The sequence below is a fragment of the Drosophila persimilis genome, unplaced genomic scaffold, assembly GCF_003286085.1.
Source record: "Drosophila persimilis strain 14011-0111.01,24,50 unplaced genomic scaffold, DperRS2 tig00000579-arrow-pilon, whole genome shotgun sequence".
Classification (NCBI taxonomy): Eukaryota; Metazoa; Arthropoda; class Insecta; order Diptera; family Drosophilidae; genus Drosophila; species Drosophila persimilis.
Genome location: NW_020825322.1, coordinates 1,241,778 through 1,265,342, shown reverse-complemented (window position 1 = coordinate 1,265,342; position 23,565 = coordinate 1,241,778). Strand labels below are relative to the sequence as shown.

At 42.7% G+C, this 23,565-nt stretch overlaps 6 protein-coding genes and 1 long non-coding RNA gene across 7 annotated transcripts; 4 read left to right on the top strand and 3 right to left on the bottom strand.

The window, feature by feature from the left end:
- Positions 1–4,178: 4,178 nt before the first annotated feature.
- Positions 4,179–4,883, bottom strand: LOC113566165 (E3 ubiquitin ligase complex SCF subunit scon-3-like). Its single transcript, XM_026990535.1, has 2 exons — positions 4,830–4,883; positions 4,179–4,631 (listed from the first exon to the last, which is right to left on the bottom strand). Coding segments are annotated over exons 1-2 (372 nt in total). The 5' UTR covers positions 4,832–4,883; the 3' UTR covers positions 4,179–4,261.
- Positions 4,884–5,163: 280 nt separating this feature from the next.
- On the bottom strand, positions 5,164–5,937 carry LOC113566153. The gene is made up of 2 exons (XR_003408959.1): positions 5,885–5,937; positions 5,164–5,769 (listed from the first exon to the last, which is right to left on the bottom strand). It is a non-coding gene; the product is annotated as an uncharacterized LOC113566153 (long non-coding RNA).
- Positions 5,938–6,392: 455 nt separating this feature from the next.
- Positions 6,393–6,767, top strand: LOC6598237 (eukaryotic translation initiation factor eIF1). Its single transcript, XM_002023343.2, has one exon. The coding sequence runs from the start codon at positions 6,433–6,435 to the stop codon at positions 6,763–6,765; it is 333 nt and encodes a 110-aa protein (XP_002023379.1). The 5' UTR covers positions 6,393–6,432; the 3' UTR covers positions 6,766–6,767.
- Positions 6,768–7,315: 548 nt separating this feature from the next.
- On the bottom strand, positions 7,316–8,020 carry LOC113566164 (E3 ubiquitin ligase complex SCF subunit scon-3-like). Its single transcript, XM_026990532.1, has 2 exons — positions 7,967–8,020; positions 7,316–7,768 (listed from the first exon to the last, which is right to left on the bottom strand). Coding segments are annotated over exons 1-2 (372 nt in total). The 5' UTR covers positions 7,969–8,020; the 3' UTR covers positions 7,316–7,398.
- Positions 8,021–8,486: 466 nt separating this feature from the next.
- LOC113566154 lies at positions 8,487–9,018 on the top strand. Its single transcript, XM_026990503.1, has 2 exons — positions 8,487–8,879; positions 8,957–9,018. The coding sequence occupies exons 1-2, from the start codon at positions 8,507–8,509 to the stop codon at positions 9,016–9,018; spliced, it is 435 nt and encodes a 144-aa protein (XP_026846304.1). The 5' UTR covers positions 8,487–8,506.
- A 471-nt stretch (positions 9,019–9,489) lies between these two features.
- LOC6598307 (eukaryotic translation initiation factor eIF1) lies at positions 9,490–9,865 on the top strand. The gene has a single exon (XM_002023345.2). The coding sequence runs from the start codon at positions 9,530–9,532 to the stop codon at positions 9,860–9,862; it is 333 nt and encodes a 110-aa protein (XP_002023381.1). The 5' UTR covers positions 9,490–9,529; the 3' UTR covers positions 9,863–9,865.
- Positions 9,866–14,752: 4,887 nt separating this feature from the next.
- Positions 14,753–20,645, top strand: LOC113566139 (proteasome subunit alpha type-2-like). Its single transcript, XM_026990456.1, has 2 exons — positions 14,753–14,867; positions 20,224–20,645. The coding sequence occupies exons 1-2, from the start codon at positions 14,753–14,755 to the stop codon at positions 20,643–20,645; spliced, it is 537 nt and encodes a 178-aa protein (XP_026846257.1).
- Positions 20,646–23,565: the final 2,920 nt, after the last annotated feature.

The window sequence follows — 23,565 nt, the reverse complement described above, 5'->3', positions numbered from 1 at the left end:
ATTTGTGTGTTTTTCTGTTAGATTTTATTGTTATCATTTCAATTTCATACATACATACCAGTGTACGCCATTCACGATACAACATAGGAGCAGGAGGTGGCTATTCGCACAGATGGAAATGGAGATGGAGATGGAGATGGATGGATGTGTCCCTTACATTCTGTGGGTTTTTCTATGGAAAATTTGTCAGCGAGCTTAAGGTGGCCACAGCGAAACACTTGACGATATTCACACCACACTCAGCGACACACATGTGCGCTCCGTTTGTGGGTTTTTGCAATTCATGAACTGATGGGAATGGGAATTATAATCGTAGTAGAACTGAACTCCTCATCAAAGGGACGGCATTCTATCTCACTTTGATACATCTTTCTGTTTCGGGGATTAGGCCATACATCTGTAGATGTTTATGTGAGTCAGTCAACGCTGGTACCCAAATTATTCTGTTATTCGACTATTTATAGAAGATGCGTACACACACATAAAATCCTTTATGAATAATGCAATTTGCGGTCATATGAGTGCATATGTATAAATTCATACATAAGTGCATCTGTACATAAAGGATCTTTTATAGAGATATTGCCAGCCGTTTTCCTTATTTCCTTCCCATTGTTCCGCTACTTTCCGCCACATCAACGGAACAATCATGAAATTTTCATTCAATCATTGGCTTGCTCACACACACACACACGCACACACATACCGATGACCGCTGCGGTTTGATTGTTTGTAAGTGCGGACCCACTCGCTCCCCACACAGCCTCCCCCAAGCTCCACCTACCTGGCCTTTCATACTGTTGCGCCTACTCAGCGGCTTTTGGCAGGGCGTTGAAAATTTATGTAGAAATATTTTAATTGAATTGTCACCGCGATTTTATTATTGTTGGAATGCTGTCGCGCGACCGGTTGCCAATTGCCACTGTAATTTTTATTTGCTGTTGCCATCAATCTATCACATCCCACCTTGAAAACAGCTCTGGCCTCTCCTTTGCACACCCGCCCTTTGTGGAGTACTTTGCTCATTTCATTTCATTATTTTTTGTGAGCTTTCAACTTTAATTTAATTTGTAAACACCTCTTGTGTGTTATATTTGATGTTGAACGCTTTCAGTGGCTGCCGGATGAAATATTCAGGAGTTTGTGAAGCCACTCCGGACCTCAGTCCGCCCAGGGACTTTGCCAATAACGACGGTCCCGTTAATGACACCCGACAATTGGCCAATTATGGGGGCAATGGGAGACACTGGGGCTCTGGATCCGATGGTGTGGTTTTTTGGTGGGGATGTGGCCCGTTTCGCTTAAACCGAGGAATTCCAACCGCACAAGGGGTTTCCGTAGGGGAATGCCTAAGGAATCCGCAACCCAGCCGCACTCTTTCTCTCTCTCTCTCTCTCTCTTCATGGGAACATCGGCCATGATTTTCACTTTTTAACAGAATTTTACAATCCTTTGGAATCATCCTCCCCAAAATCTAAACAGGAGAAAGATGGGAGAAAAAATTGAAACCAAAACAATTTCCTCTAGATGCAAATGAATATTTCGGAGGGGGAATCAAACACCTGCTTAACACCCTTCCATGCGGTAATAGTATGCGTGTATGCTTGGGTATGTAGGTAGGTGTCTGTGGGTGTGCACACATTCCTATAGCCCCTTTTGGAAATTTCGATTACCAAGCGGATATGGCGGCATTGCCATGATAAGTAAACTTTGCCGATGTCGAGATGCCTCCGCTCGCCCAACGCCCTACGTCCTGCGTCCTGCGTCCTGCGTCCTGCGCCCTGATTTTCTTTTGGTGCTTTGCCTGCCTGCCGTCTGTCCCCCATGGCTACCTTGCTGCCTTTCTACCATCAATCTCGCCCTCACGCCCCTATTTCCCTGTTTCGGCATTGCAGAACTCCAAGCCGCTCAGCGCTTTTCAATTACACCAAATTGCCCAAAAAAGAAAAAGGAAACGACGAGCTGGAAAAAGGTTTATGAATGCGCCAAGCTTAAACGGTTATACCCCCCACACAGTTATTACAGGATAGCAGCGTCGATAGCCGACTATTCTAAAGTGAAGTGGTTACAGGGGGTACTCGGAGAGAGAAAGAGCGATATGTTACTCATTTCGAAGCTAGCGAGCGAGGCTAGTGAGCCAGGGGTTGGTGCACGAGATAAGCATGTATATAACACTACAAATTGAGATTTACACTCGAAGGAACTTATGAGTAGATATTGTCCCACTTCCAGCGATTTGACAGGGTATGGAGAGCGTCGCGTGCCCGGCACGTTCTTAGCATATCCCTTGGTCCTTTGGTCCCGTGGTTTCTGCGGGTAGTGAAACAGTTAAGCAAACACTCGAAACGGACAGGAAGGTGGGACTTCCAGCATTCGCATATAATTGCAGTGAATTATTTTAGCTGGCGCAATATTTCTAGCAGCTCTCTCCACACCCCCATCGTGTGTCCTTTCTGCCATTCTCTGGATCTCAGGCTTTCTCTGTATTTGTCCCGCTTTGTCGGTCGTGCTCTTGGCGCACAGCGTGTGCTCATCAAATCCTGCTGCTAATCTGCTGGCAGGCAGGTGGCAGGCTAAATAAACAAACAAACAATTACAGCCGAAATGCAAAAGAAGAATGGAATGGAAAGAAAGGGAAAGGATGGAGAGATACAGTGCGAGAGGGACTGGGGGCAAAGGACGGACCCAAGGAGATAACTGGAGATGTGGCATAAGAGCCGTGCCTCGTGCGTGCTCTAGAAAGCATCTACAACATATTCGAGCACAACAGAACTAGTTACAAAACTATTATATTGTTAAAAACCATATAGCAATCCAATAATAGCTTAAGATACGCGCGTATATCCTAACTCCTAATATCTGGAGGATACGAGCAGGTACTTACGGGTATCGAAAATGCTTCGTTACTCGCTCTGCAAAGTTATTAAAATATATCAAATATATATCAAATCAATATGTGTAGAATATTGTAGTCTATAAATATAAATCGTGGTACATCCATAAAAGGGCCGAAGGTTGTGGAAAGATGTGCGTTTTCGTGCTCCTTTGGTTTCGTGACTTCAAGTTCGCGTGTTTCCGTGGCTAAAAGAAAGAACCCCGGCCGGAGCCCATCTCCATCTCCAGCCGCAGAAAACCTCAAGCGTTGTCATCATTTTGGAAACCCCAACAATGAGCTGCCTTAAGATGTTTAAGCCTTGTTTTTACTTCAATTTCGGGCTGGATGAGGTTTTGCGGTTGACGTGCAAATAAAAATAACATTTACAATAACAACAACCGTAATCTCTCTCACTGTTTCTCCCACACACAGAGACATACACTCTCGCGTGTGTAATTACATCGGCTCTGTCTCTGTCTCCCTCTGTCATGCCTTTGGCTTACAATTTTTGGCGTGTTAAGCCGCCAGTCAAACATCCAGCTGGCATCCAGGCATCCAGCCAGAGTTGTCGAGCTGCTTGTGGGAATCCCCTTCCGGCTTATCCGTATTGCTTAGCACTCTTCTCTTCCCACCACTGCAGCAGCGAACACCCTGCCCCCACCCAACCGCTAGGCAGCGGGTGGTTTTGTAATTAAATTCCATCAGTGAGAGCCCCGAAAAGTTCGTTTTCACTGCGATTAAATGGCAATTGTTTTGTTTGTGTCTTGGGTGCTTATGACACACAGGCAGAGACAACAATTAAATGATTTTCAAAGAACGCACGCCATTTTCACTTTCACTTTGATACTACTCAAATTTGAAGCAGTGTAGAGGATTGTTTAACGTTGGAGTATATTTTTGATATTCTCCCTGTCCCACTCTCCGATTCTCTTCTTTTCGTGTTTGCAATTCGTTGACAGCAGAGGAAGTCGCGATTCCGACTCGATGTGGGTCTCGTTGCTTGGACTCGATTGGGCTCGGTCTCGCTTTGTCAAAATCATGTTGGGGTTTCAGCGAGAACGAGGTGTTAGAGCGCTTGTGCGCGTAGACAGTTATGGTATTGGTATGGCATTACGATCACTGTTACACACGTGTACGTAAGCGGCAGCGCAGCAGCAGGGCCGTGCCGACCCCTGACTTAGAGTAAATGCTGCCCCGGTTTGAGCGAACGATTTGAAAGGCAGCGAAGAAGTTCTTCGGTCCTGGGACTTCATCTCAAGATAAACAACCCTGTGATTATCTGCAGAACCATTTAATTCGTGAGTTCGTTTTAACAGTTAAGAGGAACTACTAGACAAGTTTAACTTTGAAATCGAAGCTATACACATATAACTCGTGAGCAGTTATTCAATTGTTCTTAGGTGTTGTACCATCTAGTAGCCGTTGCCGTGCTATATGGGAAAGCCTCTTTATTTCCAGGGCATCGGCTGTTTCAGCCAGTTCCAAGAGAATTTTCTGATCCTCATCGAAGAATTGGTTGTACCATTGTTTTGCTTGGGTATCGCTGAGTTCGGGCTGGGGATCATCCCTATGATAGTATGACCACAAAATTAGCTTCCGCAAAACAATAGATCTTACATTCTCAAAGTGAAGATGCTCATTTTCATTTCCCATCCTGCTCTCTCCAACAAATCGCTTGGCGACATTCCTATCAACAATAATGAGTTCTCCCTCGGAGGACATCATCTGGATTCTCTCCTTCAGCCTCTTTTCGGTCCTGAAAAAAAACAAAGCGCACAAAACATTGAAATGTGACGTCACCCCCTAACATTATCAGTTGCAGTCGCAGACACGCCAGCGTGCACCAAGCCCACATATGTACATATAACATGGAACATGGAATATTCAGACGCAATCGCATTTGAAGCCCTTTTCTCTTTTGTAAAGTTATATTTGATTCATTTCAAGTACTCACATGTTGCTTTTTGCCAGCAATTGGTGCTCGAAATACGCAATGCCCTGTCGATCGTTGCACACAGCTACACACGGCACACGGCTTCTGTATTCTTGCGAAACTGTCGAAATCCAGCAATTAGCCGAGAATAAGCTTATTAAACCGTCAAAATTGTATCACGGACGGATCAGCTGTTTTCTATGCCCTTAGTGGTGATAATTGCGGCGATAGGCAGAAATATGGCCAAAAGTGCTGTAAGCCGCATAAATAATCGAAAATTCCGAATGCACCCCTGCTTTCGGAAAGAACAACACTTTTTCACAACACTAGGCCCCTATGCTAGGTAAACAAGCGATCAATTTGTATTAATTTGGTTTATTAGTATTCAGGTTGCGGCCACATCTCTTTGAAGTTGCTAAAAATAGTTTACATTTACAAACTCGGAAAACGATTTCTAAACACTGTTAAAAAAATGAAGTTTGTGTTGGCATTCCGCCCGCCAGCACCACTCATAGTGCCAGTCATGGAATAAGCCCGTAGAATCCCTGTACCGTGGACGAGCTGTTCAATAAGCTGAACGAAACACAACCGAATACCTTTGATGCACGAAGATGTTGAGCAAACCACGGAGCAACCACTTTCAGATGTCGCACACTCTCCACATCAACAACACTTCGCCGAGCTACCGCTGCCTGAGCACTTACGTGGACAGCAAGTTGCACACCCCGACCGAAGCCCATCCCGTGCTGCTGACGGACCTCGCCTTAACACGCCGCCCGATCGCTCCCATCACGATGGTGGCGTTCAGAACACGCCCAACCAGGCGACGACCGACTACCGTGGCAGCGACTGTACGCTCTCGCTGACTGTCGTCGCCCGGACTCGCCACTCGCTGCGGCATGATCGTGGTCAGCTTCCTTCAGGCGGGGTCGCGTCGCACGACGCTTTCGTTCATGTTAGTCTGTTAAAGAAATGTAAGTAAAATCCTTTCAATGCTATTTACAGTTTACTATTGTAATTTTACGGAATGCAATTCGCTGTTTATTTATAGATTCATGTGTAGTCTTGGATCTTACCTGTCTCCTACGTGAACGGATTTTATTATATCTCTAAGGGCGTTTCTTGAATATTAGATTACAATTATGTTTCCACCACAATTTTATTCTAAAAATTTTGAATAGACATATTTTTCAAGAAATAAATAGGTCTGTCTCACACTACTACCAAAAAAGTGAATGTTTCCCCAACGAAACCCATAGGGGGGCATTGACAGTTGCTTTTGATCAAAGAATAGCCTACTGAAGATTCCAAGCCTGCCAGATGAATGGCATAGACACCTGCCAAAGCAGCAGGCCGTGCAGTTTTCATGAAATAGAAGATTTCCCAATTCATTTCATTGTGCCGCTCTAGCCGTATATATCGTGTCGTCTTATTGTTCATAACAAAAAAAAATTATTTTTTTAATTTCTGGGAAAGGTAAATCAAGTTGCCTTTCATAATCTTGCCGTATTTCAAAGTAAATGTGTGGTGCAGTTTATTCACATTGTGATTTTCTCAATTTGTATTCCGTTTTTAGAGTTCGATTATTGTATCGTATATTTTTTACGCGCGACTATTAACGGAAATGTCGATCCAAAACCTAAACACTCGCGATCCCTTTGTGGATGCCTCGAAGTGCAACGACGACGATATCCAGGATGGACTCGTCCACATCCGCATCCAGCAGCGCAAAGGTCGCAAAACTTTGACCACTGTCCAGGGTCTCTCGCAGGAGTACGACCTCAAGAAAATTGTACGCAGCTGCAAGAAGGAGTTTGCCTGCAACGGCACTGTCGTCGAGCACCAGGAGTACGGGAAGGTGATACAGCTCCAAGGCGATCAACGGGAGAAAATTTGCCAGTGGCTGACTAAGATCGGATTGGCCAAGGGCCATCAACTGAAGGTCCATGGATTTTAAGGGCGGAGCGGGTGGGATGTTTTAGGCAAGTTGCAGGAGGAGTACATAAGTTCATTAGTCTAAAATTAATCCTGCAGTCTCCAACAGTTCAACATCTAAATGAGATTCTACAATCAAGGACTCTACAAAAGTACTCAAATCTACAATCTACACCTTCAATCAATCTACAAGAGTTCTTAAGTGTACAATATCTACAATAAATATGCAAAAGCTCTACAATCAATTTGCAAAATCTTGTGTCTTGGGTGCTTATGACACACAGGCAGAGACAACAATAAATTGATTTTCAAAGAACGCACGCCATTTTCACTTTCACTTTGATACTACTCAAATTTGAAGCAGTGTAGAGGATTGTTTAACGTTGGAGTATATTTTTGATATTCTCCCTGTCCCACTCTCCGATTCTCTTCTTTTCGTGTTTGCAATTCGTTGACATCAGAGGAAGTCGCGATTCCGACTCGATATGGCAGCGAAGAAGTTCTTCGGTCCTGGGACTTCATCTCAAGATAAACAACCCTGTGATTATCTGCAGAACCATTTAATTCGTGAGTTCGTTTTAACAGTTAAGAGGAACTACTAGACAAGTTTAACTTTGAAATCGAAGCTATACACATATAACTCGTGAGCAGTTATTCAATTGTTCTTAGGTGTTGTACCATCTAGTAGCCGTTGCCGTGCTATATGGGAAAGCCTCTTTATTTCCAGGGCATCGGCTGTTTCAGCCAGTTCCAAGAGAATTTTCTGATCCTCATCGAAGAATTGGTTGTACCATTGTTTTGCTTGGGTATCGCTGAGTTCGGGCTGGGGATCATCCCTATGATAGTATGACCACAAAATTAGCTTCCGCAAAACAATAGATCTTACATTCTCAAAGTGAAGATGCTCATTTTCATTTCCCATCCTGCTCTCTCCAACAAATCGCTTGGCGACATTCCTATCAACAATAATGAGTTCTCCCTCGGAGGACATCATCTGGATTCTCTCCTTCAGCCTCTTTTCGGTCCTGAAAAAAAACAAAGCGCACAAAACATTGAAATGTGACGTCACCCCCTAACATTATCAGTTGCAGTCGCAGACACGCCAGCGTGCACCAAGCCCACATATGTACATATAACATGGAACATGGAATATTCAGACGCAATCGCATTTGAAGCCCTTTTCTCTTTTGTAAAGTTATATTTGATTCATTTCAAGTACTCACATGTTGCTTTTTGCCAGCAATTGGTGCTCGAAATACGCAATGCCCTGTCGATCGTTGCACACAGCTACACACGGCACACGGCTTCTGTATTCTTGCGAAACTGTCGAAATCCAGCAATTAGCCGAGAATAAGCTTATTAAACCGTCAAAATTGTATCACGGACGGATCAGCTGTTTTCTATGCCCTTAGTGGTGATAATTGCGGCGATAGGCAGAAATATGGCCAAAAGTGCTGTAAGCCGCATAAATAATCGAAAATTCCGAATGCACCCCTGCTTTCGGAAAGAACAACACTTTTTCACAACACTAGGCATTTATTAGTATTCAGGTTGCGGCCACATCTCTTTGAAGTTGCTAAAAAATAGTTTACATTTACAAACTCGGAAAACGATTTCTAAACACTGTTAAAAAAATGAAGTTTGTGTTTGCATACAGCCCGCCAGCACCACTCATAGTGCCAGTCATGGAATAAGCCCGTAGAATCCCTGTACCGTGGACGAGTTGTTCAATAAGCTGAACGAAACACAACCGAATACCTTTGATGCACGAAGATGTTGAGCAAACCACGGAGCAACCACTTTCAGATGTCGCACACTCTCCACATCAACAACACTTCGCCGAGCTACCGCTGCCTGAGCACTTACGTGGACAGCAAGTTGCACACCCCGACCGAAGCCCATCCCGTGCTGCTGACGGACCTCGCCTTAACACGCCGCCCGATCGCTCCCATCACGATGGTGGCGTTCAGAACACGCCCAACCAGGCGACGACCGACTACCGTGGCAGCGACTGTACGCTCTCGCTGACTGTCGTCGCCCGGACTCGCCACTCGCTGCGGCATGATCGTGGTCAGCTTCCTTCAGGCGGGGTCGCGTCGCACGACGCTTTCGTTCATGTTAGTCTGTTAAAGAAATGTAAGTAAAATCCTTTCAATGCTATTTACAGTTTACTATTGTAATTTTACGGAATGCAATTCGCTGTTTATTTATAGATTCATGTGTAGTCTTGGATCTTACCTGTCTCCTACGTGAACGGATTTTATTATATCTCTAAGGGCGTTTCTTGAATATTAGATTACAATTATGTTTCCACCACAATTTTATTCTAAAAATTTTGAATAGACATATTTTTCAAGAAATAAATAGGTCTGTCTCACACTACTACCAAAAAAGTGAATGTTTCCCCAACGAAACCCATAGGGGGGCATTGACAGTTGCTTTTGATCAAAGAATAGCCTACTGAAGATTCCAAGCCTGCCAGATGAATGGCATAGACACCTGCCAAAGCAGCAGGCCGTGCAGTTTTCATGAAATAGAAGATTTCCCAATTCATTTCATTGTGCCGCTCTAGCCGTATATATCGTGTCGTCTTATTGTTCATAACAAAAAAAAATTATTTTTTTAATTTCTGGGAAAGGTAAATCAAGTTGCCTTTCATAATCTTGCCGTATTTCAAAGTAAATGTGTGGTGCAGTTTATTCACATTGTGATTTTCTCAATTTGTATTCCGTTTTTAGAGTTCGATTATTGTATCGTATATTTTTTACGCGCGACTATTAACGGAAATGTCGATCCAAAACCTAAACACTCGCGATCCCTTTGTGGATGCCTCGAAGTGCAACGACGACGATATCCAGGATGGACTCGTCCACATCCGCATCCAGCAGCGCAAAGGTCGCAAAACTTTGACCACTGTCCAGGGTCTCTCGCAGGAGTACGACCTCAAGAAAATTGTACGCAGCTGCAAGAAGGAGTTTGCCTGCAACGGCACTGTCGTCGAGCACCAGGAGTACGGGAAGGTGATACAGCTCCAGGGCGATCAACGGGAGAAAATTTGCCAGTGGCTGACTAAGATCGGATTGGCCAAGGGCCATCAACTGAAGGTCCATGGATTTTAAGGGCGGAGAGGGTGGGATAATTGCATGTTTTAGGCAAGTTGCAGGAGGAATACATAAGTTCATTAGTCTAAAATTAATCCTGCAGTCTCCAACAGTTCAACATCTAAATGAGATTCTACAATCAAGGACTCTACAAAAGTACTCAAATCTACAATCTACACCTTCAATCAATCTACAAGAGTTCTTAAGTGTACAATATCTACAATAAATATGCAAAAACTCTACAATCAATTTGCAAAATCTCAAAGAGCTACAATCAAGAAAGCTTTTCAAAGAATGCGCTTTACAAAAAAGAAACAAGCGCAAGAAAAATATTGTAGAGTCGAATATGCCGCACATTAATTTTATTTTCAGAGGCTATAAATCAAATTTAATTGATAACCATCCAAAAGTATTTTTAATTTATGGGAAATTCTCTATCGTACATATTCAAGCCTAAATATATTATAGGGCATCCCTTATGGAAGACAATGCACCGATTTAGCTGAAAATTTGATATATGTATCATAAAATTGGGTCCCAGAATGGTTATAAGTTATATTTAAAATCGGAAGCGCAGCCGAGGCTCGGAAAACCGTAATTTTAGTCATTTTTACGAATATTTTTAAGAGTGGGCCTAACTAAACAAATAAATAAAATAGTTGAATATACTTGCTGCCATATCAACCAGTCGAGTTTGTTGTTCTTATCGTCCCAAAAATAATTATTAAAAATGCAGCTAAGATCCAATCTTTCCCATTGAGACCGTAGTTCAGTTAGACATCGGAGCATTGTGCATCAATCTACTGAAGAAGGACGAGAACACAGAGACAAGAACAGAAGTTCAAGAACAAGATTACATTCGACGAGCAGAAGAAGAAGGCGATTCGCATTAATCAACTGTAAGTTGTTTATGAGCATTGCGGTGATTCTGTAGTCTTCATGGCGAAGTGTCGCCAAACCAAAAACTTATACTTTCTTACTTTTGTGTATATATTTTTCAGTGATTTTCCCTCGATGCCCCACTTGACGCTTTCTCTACCCTTCGTTTTCCTTCATGGTATCACTGGATCAATACAAAAATAATTAACAAAAAGTCAACCAAATTGTTCACTCATTGTTATTGACTTCGTTTTGCTTGAACAGTAATTTAAAATTGTTTGCTCCTTCCGCTTGAATTCCTCTCGTATACCCAGGAAGCCCCACTACCCCCACATCACCACACCTCTGTCAGTCGCTCATTTCCAGGTCGACTCTGAATGGACTCCGAAGGAGAGGCACAGCCGAACATTTCCCATATAATATGTATGCAAGTATGTATCGGTCTCTGTCTGTTGCCGCAAAAACATTTAGCACAGACCGGAAGTGACGATGAATGTGGTTGAAAGGGGGTGGTGGGGGTATGTATGCGGGGTCGGCTTCGGGGTTGAGTTGTGTGCGTGCAATTTTAAATATTGAATCTTTGGTTCAGTATAATCAGACTTGTAATGGCCTTCACGCTCCGATTCGCAGTCAATGGCATAGTAACACAAATACAGGCAAGGCATACACATGTAAGCCTACCAATGCGTGTGCGTGTACGTGTGCGTGTGATTGTGTGTGTGTGCGTTAAGTATGTGCAAACAGCTGTCGCGTGTCACCGGCTGCCGTTCGCTGAAACGGAAACGGAAATTACGTGCACGATGGCAGCAACAAACTGGAACGTGTGCAACAGCAGGAACCAAGAGAATGGGACAGACATCCAGACAGACCGACTGGCTATATGTGATGGCTGAGGGAAAGCAATCGGTCGGCATCATCAGGCCATTTAATGGAACCGGCAATCCATCGATGATGATGATGATGGGGATAATGCCGCTCCATTCCCATCTCCATCTCGAACTCACAATCTTTCTGTCTTGAAGCTGCTGAAAAATCGCTGGCCAACATGCGAGGCAATCAACAGACAGCACTAATCCCCAGCCACCCAACACCCATCCCCCTTTGGCTGTTGCGCTCCAGTTGAGCTTTAATTAAATCGCAAAAGACGCTTCGCGCCACCCCGCACATAATGAACATCAACATTTATCAGTAGTATGTAAAATTCACATATATTTATTGTATATAGTGAGAATATGCTTACTCTTTCATCTACACATTTCCATTTTGGAGGTTTTCCCATTGAAAAGTGGAGAATTATGCTGTCCCTCAGATAAATACAACTGACTATAACTACAATTAAAGCTCGATATAAATCTAAAATCTATAAGGTCGTATAGTATTTAATCTTACATTTTATTTGAAGATTTTATTTTTGTGCAATATTTAATAGATTTAAGTTTATAGACGGCAAGAGGAAGTAATCATTTAGCTTCATTTTGGTTAATAACCTTATTTTTCCATTGGGGTATTCTATTATTCTATTCTATTATATTCTATTATTTTCAATTAACCTTTGGTTAAGTTCACGAGGATGCATGTTCTATAAAACTTGGCTTAAGCTTTGGATTCCTCCTACTTTTCCCATTACTTTTTTCTCCTGGTAATCTCCAGGTTATTTCTGGCTTAACTTCAGTACTTCAGTCGTGGTTAAATTCGTGTTGGACTCATTTGTGCTAAATACTTTCTGGAGTTTACCTTTGAATATACCGTCTATTACTTTTATTCCCCGACAAAAATGGAATTTACGCTACCTTTTGTTTGGGATAATTTAAATTCCATTTAATGCCAAGGAGATTATCAGCACTCTCCGGGAGAAAGTATTTTACAGAATATCCCCAAAAAAAGCCACCCACTGAGGACAAGGGGTAGGACTGGTAAAGAACGAGTGAGAACAATGAGTAAATATTGTTATTTTGCATTATTCAAGTAATTTACGAGCGCTCGCTTCCGGCAACAGTTCTCGCCAGGTGCCCCTCGACCAAAAAGGACCTTACCTAGAGCTCTATTCAGAGCTACAAAACTGTAGTCGAAGCTGTTGCCTGAAACTGAAATGGTTAATGTAAATGACACAGGCCAGCAGTAGTTGGCCGTGGAGCTGAAGCTGGAGATCATCTTAAGCAAATGAATAGGCAAGGGTGGGCGGCAGCCGTGGCCATGGGCTATAGGCTATGGGCCAACGGGTCGTATGAGTAATTTGAAAATAGCAAGCAATTAATTTGAACTCAGAGCTGGAGCTGAAGCTGGAGCTGAGTTGCGTTAAGCCAGCTTGCATATCGGGCCATTTAATTGTATCATAAAACACGCGATGCCAGCATAAAAACCTCTGCTCCCTCAACCTATCCACTCTCGTTCACCAACTCCATTATGCCATTACGAGGGGTTGGAGCTGCTAGTGGAAGTGCTAGTGCGGAAAAACAATCGAAGGGAAAACAACAAACACTTACAAAACAAACAAATAAAAGCGATAGGCTAGCTTCGGGGGCCGAGGCGTTAGATACCCTCGCAGATCGATCCTTTCTACCTATGTATATATATTATTGGTTTAAATATCTTCAACTCCCATCGTTGCAGCTGCCACTATCTAGATGTGGTGGACCGATGGGCAATCCCTGTACTCTTTTGAAGGGCATACAAGAAGGGCCACAACAAACTACTCCAACAACTCCCACTGCCCCTCGATAAGTTTTGGGCGTGGTCCATTAATTTATGTATAAAACTCCCCCCCTGTATCTCCCTTTTTTCTGCTTTTGATTCGAACAACACGAGAGCCCTGCACCATTGTGCACAATATGTACAATGGTCTACAATTGATGTGGAGCAATAAATTCCAACAGAGAATTATTCAACAAATGAGCGATAAATGTAATTCTCCAATAATATGCTTATTTACTTTATATAATTCCATTTAATTAAAAACCGGCTGGCTTGGCCCAACAATGTTCTTAAAAAGAAAGAACAGATTAAATCAAATTATTCGTAGATTTTTATTTTAAAGTAAGTGGAAATTAAACTTGATTTCAGTAGCCCCCCAATAACTTTGTGGCCCACTGTACGCTCGGGCAGGGCTAAGTTTAATGGATCGTCTTTGGACAAATGACAGAAGATACATTAAGTTGAGTGGGGAGAGGGGCTAAACAGTGTTAACAGCATCAATAAATGTTGAACTCTCGCATAACCACCTTCGACTTGAGTCCTTCATGCTCATACCCCCTCTGGGTCAGAGCCATGGGCCAATGCAGGCCAGTGCAGGCCACTTCAATTTCTTGTAATTTATGTTCTGCTTTTTCACTCCCCCCTTACTTTCCGCTCTTCCTGCTGGTAACTCATTTTCCCCATCTTAGCCGACCGGCTATTCCTGTCATCGTTCGTTGGCCATTTTCATTTGGTCTGCTGCTGCTCCTGGCCGACACTAATTAACTGACTTTGAAAAAGTAATTAAGTCATTTGTCTGCACACTCCAGATGGGCTGCGGCCCAGCCCAGCTTATACCACTTGACTGATTGTGGCCAAAGAATAGATAATTTCACAAAGGCCATTTAGTCACTTTGGACACTCAAAACGGTTCTTGGAAAGAGTGCAATCGATCAGTCCATCGAAGAATGTAAAACAAAGCACGAAGAGAAAGCCTTTTCTCTGTTTCACATGCAACGAAGGAATTAACGCTTTTGAATAAAATTATGTATACATATATATATGGTTAATAGAGTTCTGCTCCAAGAGCCTTATATTTCGTTCGTTTGCAAGGGGCAAGTAGCAGAGGCATTCTGAAATTAAGAGAATCATAATTATTTTCTGATTTAATTAAAACCACATAGCTTAACTCACCTGTATGGAACAATCACTCTTATCTTTCAAGAACATTCATTCTCTCGGGTGTATTCGATTCTAGGCCTTGGTCCGTCTCGTATAGAGCCGCTTCTGCCTCCGAAATCGTCAGAGCCTGATGAGGCGCCTGGAACACTACAAATCGGGGTTTGATATATAACAATAATGGGCTTCCGTATGCATCGCATCACTCAAGTCCGGATGGCTGAGCATGAGCTGTATGCTGAGCCCCACCATGTTCTTGCGCTGCAGCGTCATGTGGCCCCAGATGAAAGCAAGTGTGAGGTGGTATCAAGATTGTTCCCATGGCCTATTGTCTTCGCCTGGAACGGTGCACTTCCAGATTAGATAATTTGGCTTTGGTTGCGGTTTTCCCAACTGCATTTTCTTAGGGCAGGCCGTAAAACCGCACAGCGGGCTCTTGCGGCACAACGAGAGCTGCTCCATCAAATGGTCAACAAATGTCATAGTTTTCTTTACTTTAGTTTCAATTTTCTCGACGACTTTCTCCACTAAAACAGTTCATGGTGAAATTGACATTTCTGCTCCGCTGCATGAGCCTTCAGTTTGTTATTTAATAAATTATAATTGAAAATTATCCCACGCTTTGTCAAATAACGTTTTTCAACCCCACAACTAAATTCCGCATTGAAACGATATGCCGTCAGCCGATAGTTGAACTAGTAACTACAACTTTTATTTGTTTATTGCATTTATTATATATTATGCCCGATAATCACAAAGAGTATAGGGGTATATAGGGTTTGTGGGGTAAGTGGATGTGTAGAACAATAAGAAGGAAGTGTTTCCAAACCCAAAAAAAAATCCCATACATGATCATCATCAATAGCCGATAGTCGATAGAGCCAAATCTGTCTGTCCGTCCGTTTGTCCCCACAAAGGGTCGTCCCTCAGTGGCATCCACAATTTTGAAGATACGGGAAAACCAAAAATCATGAAATCATAGATCATTATTATAGAAAATTACCATATATTCCAGACTGTAGAATCTGAATCAAATCGGAACATTATTATAGCCATACGGACCAAATGAATTTTACTCAGTTTCTGCATCTCTCTCACACACTCATTGTTGTGCATTGTGTGCGCCCTCTGGTGGAGGGGAGCCATACTGACTGGGTTTCGGGTATCAATGTAGAGTCGCGGCCGACTCACAACGTACCCACTCGTTTTCTATTATTTTGAGCGCATCTGAACTCGTATGTATGTTTGTACATTGCAAATACAGATGTATGCGAGTATGTGAATATCTTCAGATGCTTACATCAAAGTTTCAGCCTTAAACCTATCAATTAAGTTCGCCTTCCTAATCCGTCCCGTTCAGATCAATTAGTTTGTTAAGAGGAAAGGCAAATAACTTGATACTTTCACTCCTTCTCCCCCTCCAAAAAAAAGTTTCTTATCCGAATTTTAACTTTGTCCTTCCTGGAGACTTTGAACTAGTTATCCACTCGGTTAATGAAAAGTCCTTGCCACACGTGACACTTGACAGGCTAGCTGGGAGACAAGCGAAAGCCCCGAATGTCCCAAGACATTGACACTGATGCTGATACTGAAGTAGAGGCACCCAGAGACTGGGGGCTCAAATTCGAAGAATTATTTGATTGAAATTAATTATAAGCAGAAGTCTCACATGTTTCGGGGGTAGGTATTCCCTCTTCTCGTTACAACCACCTGGTAGTGATTCCAACCCCATAAAGCAAATATAAATTAATGAAAAGAGAAATCCAACATATTTTTACTTACATGCATTCATTGCATTGCCGAGTATAAGTCGCGCCAACTATAGAAATATAGCATTATCTCAAGGCATAACCGGCCCTAGAGTATACCCCAAAACATTCCAGGACATGGAGTATTTCTGGAGTTCAGTTTTTACAAATGTTACAAATCTCGTGCAATACCGACCATTTATTGACTTACCCTTCCTGTTGGATTGGATAGATGGATACGCATCTAAACCATAATATTCAAGGAAATCGGGGGAAAAGGAGTTCAAGAGATATGAACAATTAAAGTTGACAATTTTTGTAGTGATCTATAATATAATCTATAGTGGAATATTACGATTACTATTTTAGTCACTTTTTTACGTGTGTTGTTGTTTTGTATAAATAATAATAATAATTGTTAATATGTTCTTTGAATATTCCTTTACCTTAAAGTGCTCTTAAGGTATGCTCTTAAATACCAGATCAAACCTCAAAGCTCGAATAAGTATATCGTACGAAATCCGATATGAAGGTAAAAAAGTTAGAGCAGAAAGCATTTTGTCGTTCCGTAATTTGTATACAGTCATATACCAAAACTACAGATACAGAACCGATGCAAAATTTTGAAAATGAAGAAAAAAGTACTTGAAGTCTTTCCTCTTCGGGACTCCTCAACACTTTTTGACATTCAAGGAACATGTAAGGACATTTTATGAGAGGTCCGACGATGATTGTGATGATAATGATGGTGATGATGATGGGGGTTAGGACTAACTAATCTTTGTTTAAATTTAAGCGCTGGCAATTATTAGCCAAGTCGAGGCGAAAGGGTCTGATATCTGGGTGAGAGCCGCGGATGTGCCGCCTCCTTCATGCATCATTCATACGCTTAGCGTGTTAATTATCCTGAAATTCGGTCTATTAAAGTTTCAACAGTCTCGCATACATTGGGGGATGCTCCTTCGAGCGAAGCTAACCCCAGTTTTTCCCCCAATTTCCACCCATCTCAAACGTAATTAATGAAAGCGTACTTAAATCATTTTTGTGCGTGGGCCCCACAAAAATACCCACTAAAAAAATATACAAAAAAAATACAATTAGTTAACAAGCGAGAAAAGGAACAAGCATTGCAAACGAGGCAGACAACGAGGGGGCGAGAAAGTGGGAAGAGAAGAGAGGATGAGGGGATGATGGGAAGATGGGAAGACGGAAAGAGAGGCAATGAGGAATACCCAAAAAGCAAATCCAGCAAAGGTGCCAGGCCGCGCGCTAAAACGTTTCAATTTTTCATAAATATTCAAAAAGGTAACAAAACAGCAACAACAAAAACAGTTTCCTAAGAGGGGGGTATGGGGTGGGGGATGACAACAGCTGCCCCTGTTTTTTGTATATTTTTTGAGTAATTTTTTGTTTTTTTGTGTGAGTTTTGCAAGGAGCGCGGATTCCTCATTCAACGGTCAGCCTCAGAGTTTCAGCTCCAGCTTCGTTATCGCCTTTGTGTTTTGTAGGTGTTGTTACCAATCTTTTTTGCCCCCTCCCCGGCTAACTGCTGTTCGTTCCTCTCTTCCCCATGGAGAGAAGTCCTGGAAGCTACTCTTCTGCTCTGTCCCTTTCTCTGTCGGCGCGAGTGGACAACAAATAAGAAATTCAAGTTGAAAGCAGGGCCCCACGAAGCTGGAATACACTTACTGGGAAATGAAATTTCGGAATGCTCCTTAAATTCTTACATTTCTTACATTTCCGACAATTTTAGCCTTTTGGAAAACATCAGACATTTTATTGCGAATTTTCCAATCATTCATTGGCAGGGGACAGTTCTAAAAAGTGAACAAAAAACTAGTGGATACGTGAATGAAACAGAAAACAAACATTTCTTATTTTAAGATTTTTTTAAGGATACTTTTTCTGCAATCTTGTAAGCTCCGACCAACAAATGGATCTGTGGATCTAAAAACCTTGGGGAGAATACAAACCTCGAGAATGGTTGCCATCAGATTTTCCCTCACATAGGGTATGCGAATAAACAACAACAGCAGGAGCGAAAAAGCGGCACCCAAAAAAGAGGAAAACTTTTTCGATTTAAGCAATTTTTATTCTCGCTGTTTTCGCACGGTAGCAAGGGTAGGCAGCTCCAGGGATACTTGTGGCCAATTGAACAATTGTATAAGCATTTAAATTTGTATAGAAGTTTCCAAAAGTTGGGTATTTTCAGTTCGCAGCAAAATATTTACAAATGTACAAACATTATTACAGGAGAAATATTGAACATAAATAGATTTGAATGGCTCTTACTCGCAGCCCTCCTTCGTATCTCCACTGTTGACTCTTTAATTTAATTAATCTTTGATTTTTTTACTGTCGCGGATGCCTTGAATCTCATGCGATTCGCACCGGTTTCCAAGAGTTTTCTGGGATAGGATACAAATTCGTATACAAAAAACTGATGAGCAGGTTATGCTATCCATCTCATCCAATTCACAATAGCTCACAAACTTCTGTTCTTTGGTTTTCTCTAGCATCCTTTGTTCTGCAGTTCATCAGTCTTAACAGCTTTTATCTTTTTGTCTTAATTTTCCGATACATGTTCACATACAATATCTTTTTTTGATATTCTTGAACTATTTTTATTACAATTCATTGTCGATTTCATATCGTAGGACTACGATATAAAGTTGGTCGACTACATTCGTTGCAACGTTGTGCTTTTATTCATATACATGTGTACATATGTATAGATATAGACATATGTACATACTATGTATATGCATATAGAATGTTCTTTCTTTCTTTTGGAGAGCCCCCGACGAGGTTCAGTTAGGGCTAGGCCAAGGCAGCCAAAGAGCGTCCGAAAATTAATGCAAATTTATATCGTGGAAAACTTTTCAATTTGTTTCTACTTTTTTACTACCCCCCACAAGCCCCCACAAGCCCCCACAAGCCCCTGCCTGACCCACTCTTTCGCTCTCTTTCTGTCTCGTTTTCTCTGTCATTTGCTGCAGAATCATCCCAAGTGTTCCGTCGCGTACCCCTCGTAGCGCCTTATCTCAGTCTGGTAAGTATTTTGTATTTAACATGCACAATTTGGCCATTTTTGGAGCCATAATTAACGTGCCGCCAATGCATATATCCGGATCCAAGGACGACGACGAGGACGGGGGCGAAACAAGCTAAATGACGAGGTCCCAGTCTGCCAAGTTGGGCCACCTTGAATTAGTCTTTAGAGGGAGTCTGGGCGTCTCTTGGGCAATGCAGACACTGAGAGAAATGTTAGCAATGTGCGACAGAAGTCTGATAACCAAATACCAAAGAGTGAAGAACGTGTGAGTAGAAGTAAGGAGCAAGGAATGTCCAGTACGAAATTGTGCGAGTGAGCATGTTGTGCTTAATATTCGTGTAGATTGAGGACCATGTTCTGATCGTATTTTTGGTACCAAATAGAGTAGGTCGACCCGTTGCTGTTTTCCAATGAACAATGTTATGTGTTACCAGTTAATCCGGAAGGTATAAACTTGGATTTTTGAATAAGTTGGGCAGCATAATCCAACAAGTGTTTTGGGGCTCTTCGTTATGCGAAACGAATGTATATTAGGAACAAACAATTTTGCAACGTAACTCGTGTCACTATTGCAAGAGGCAAGCTAACATATAATCGTACCTGGAATAGCAACGAACAGGATGTCGTCTGGAGGCTGGAGGCTGGAGGCACCGCGGTGGCGGTGAGGCGGTGGCCAACGGCAATCCCTCCGTTGGACTCAAGGCTTCTAATGGTGTCGTGGTTGCCACAGGAAACAGGCTAGGGGCATTCTATGGGGCCCACATTCCGCACTTTGTGACTGCGATTGACAAGTATATTGGTGCCGCGTTTTCCGGACTGTGTCCCGACTATCGCCTCCTCGTGAAAAGGTGACTATCGTTGCGCTCACAAGGAGCCGATTAGAGTGCCGCAGCTGGTGAATGGCGTTGGCACCTTCATGCTGGAGCACATCCAGCCCGGGGGCGCCCGCCCTTTTGGTGCGTCTATGTTGATCTGCGGCTCGCGCCAAAAGGATTACTATCTCTATCAGTTGAAGCCCTCGGGCATCTGCGTACCCCTGCAGGCCGTTACACAGGGCGTCAACGCAAATGAATGCAACACTTTCCTGGCGGATCAATACAAAGCTGATTTAAGGATAGAGGAACCCGCTACACTAGCAGCTCGCTGTCTGAAGAAAGCCTTCGGGAATACCCTGACTGGCGTCACCGTTGAGGTCGGGATTTGTATGGCGAGTAGATTCCAAGTTCAGGACCCAACGACCGTCGCTGAACTAATGGCCAAATGGGCCTAAACATTCAACACGCAACATAGAATAGCCACTCTAGCTATCTCTCTCACTCTGTTACAAGTACATAATACATTCCTTAATTGGAAGGCATTCCACTATTTCCTTCAACGTTCCTTCACAATGGAATACCAGAGCTGGCGAGGAGATCATAGAATATCAGGTAAAATACAAGATACTGCTACACAACGTTGTAAAGATTCACTGTTTGGTTCAGCTCATTTCGTTCAGTGTTCCTCCTTATGCCGCCCATTTTCCCCGGACGGGAGTGGGGGCGGAAGAGCGAGGGCAGTGAAGAGCGTAGACAGCCAAATGCCGCAATCAAGTTATTATTAAGTTTTTCTATTTATCCAACATAATTCATAATTTGTTTACAAAGCGTATAATAATATTAACGTCTTATCCCGGCTTCTGGGCCTCCGTCTTTGCCTTCTTCAGGGCTGGCTGTCTGTTGCTACCGTCAGGGACCGTCGGTGCCATGAGCTCTGTTCCCGTTCCCGTTCCCGTTCCCACTGTGCCTGTCCCCGTCCCCGTCCCCGTCCCTGTCCCTTTTCCTGACCCTGACCACTGCCACTAAGTCCGCTGTCAGCGCGGACCAGATAATCAGCTACAAAAGTCGACGTGGACTTTCCTCATTTTATCCTTCGCTGGTGTCTCGCTTTTTCTTTTCTTTCTGTTTCGGTTTTTGGTTTGTAGAGCAGCATGGAAATCACATTAGATGGAGCGACACGGGGGCGGGCGGAGGCAGCCGCGGAAAGGGGCAGTAATTTTTGCAACGGACAGCTGTAACTTGCCCGGCCCGTTCCGGCCGCGTCTAACCGGACATTAGAGATGGTCTGTAGCCCAGGAAGCAGTGTGTGTCTTTTGTCACGAAACTATTGAACAGCGCACCCAAGAGAGTACTCATTTTTTGAGTTCTATCATTATCCCTGGAAGGGACACCCCCGTGAAGGGTAAAGACGTTCGTCGAACAGACGAAAATAAATTGTTGGCATATATAACTCGAAACCTGTACTCATTTTTTCTATGGAAAACATTTAAATATACCTTCTGAAGCTTTCCTGATATTAAAATATAAAGAGTTTTTGACATTCAAGACATTTTTTTGACTAACAAAAATATGACCAAAAATTTGACTTGTCTTCTAAGATCGTGTTTTGGATTGAGCCTGAAATCTGCTTTGAAGTCCAAACCTTAAAAATGTTCGAATGATCTATTGAACAAATATGAATTATCCTTGAATGTCTGTGCAAGTCTCAATTTTGTCCTAAAAAAAATCGACTTGAGAATCACTTTGTGGAGAAACGTTTTCGACGTATACTTAATATTTTAAGAATCATTTTTCGACAAATTAGTATTTTTGCAAACTTTTGTTCATTGAAAAAGAGTTGCACAGTCAAGTCTAACTATTGAATAATAACTATTGAAATTTAACAACTTGAAAAAACGCCTGCCACTACTATAGATCAACAGGAATGTGTGAACAATAAATAAAGGGAAAACAAAAATTGTGTTCGACGATGCTACGAAGTTTTACCCTTCTAGGCCTAAGAGCCTAAAAGTGAGTAGACTTTCAGTTCCCATCCCTTTGAAGTGCCTATCGAAAAGTGTACAAAAAGGACCTCTAGACTGTTTTACAGTCGGGAGCTATCCAAGCAAACCTCTTGTAGGGAGGGGACAAGCTGGTGGTAATACCAGTACTATAGGTACCATAAAATACTGTGTTATAATATTTAATTCTTGCTGTATGGCTATCTGAAATCTAAGTGGAATGGTGAAAAATATAATATATAATCATGGACCTGAGGTGGTGACACACACAGAAAACATGTATCATATTATATTTCGTGGTTTTGTTTTAAAATATTGCGAGTGAGTAGTACCACTAAGACTATGACGAATAAACATCACTACTATCGTTCGCTTAATGAGCACGAATGAAGCCGAAGCCCAGTCACGCGCACATCCCTGAAACCTGGCTAGAACGATGACGCGAAGTGACGGCCGGCCTCCCATAATCGCATTAGACAAAGCGAACGAGAACGAGAACGAGAACTAGAACGAGAACGAGAACGAGACGAAGGCAACGCACTTTCTAGACCAGAGGCATTTGGTATACATATATATTACTTTTTTTATTGGCCAACTTCCGGTGAAAGTTTGGTGACCACAGCCGCGACCGTACTCAACTGATTATTCTTTTGCTGCTCCCTTTTCGGGAATTTTTTAGCGTTGTTGTCATTCTTAATTTTTTTTTGTTTGCCTGGGTGACACTTTTTAGGGAAAAGTGCACACGGTTGAGTAGTTGGGGGCAGAAGTGCTGAAAATCGCTTTAAATCAAAATAAATAAAAAATACATGACGCGAGGCCCGGAAATCGCGCACCACGAGTCGGGGACACGGCACGGAGTGGAAGTGGGAGTGGGAGTGAGAGCAGAGTTCTGGTGCGGATGGTGACAAAACATTACCCCCAGTTTATGCAAACGGGAATTAACTTAATTGAGTAGCGTGAACAGCACAGCACAGCACAACACAGAGAAAAAGGGGCTGGAGCAGCGACTGTGACAGTAACAGTGACAGGAGCATAGCCAGAGAGAATAAGGAGAAAGATGCTCCCTGCTTTAGAAGAGCCAGCGATGCACTGAAAGAAAGAGCTAGTGCAATAGCTTCAGAAATCTCATGTCAGCATTCCCCATGGGATCCCTATTGTATCGCTAAGAGGATGTACAAACCTTCACTGAGAGAATGCTTTTGGCTACTCTCCATATAAAAGAAATGTGCTTAAGTATATCTTCTCCTTTGCAGTCTTAAAGAGTTAAAGAGTCGAATTATATGGAGTTGCTCAGTCCTTTTGCGTGTGTAAAGATGCTCAAATGGTAGTGTCGAATGGCTCAATTCTGTATTATCCAGAAACCCCTCTGCTTTTG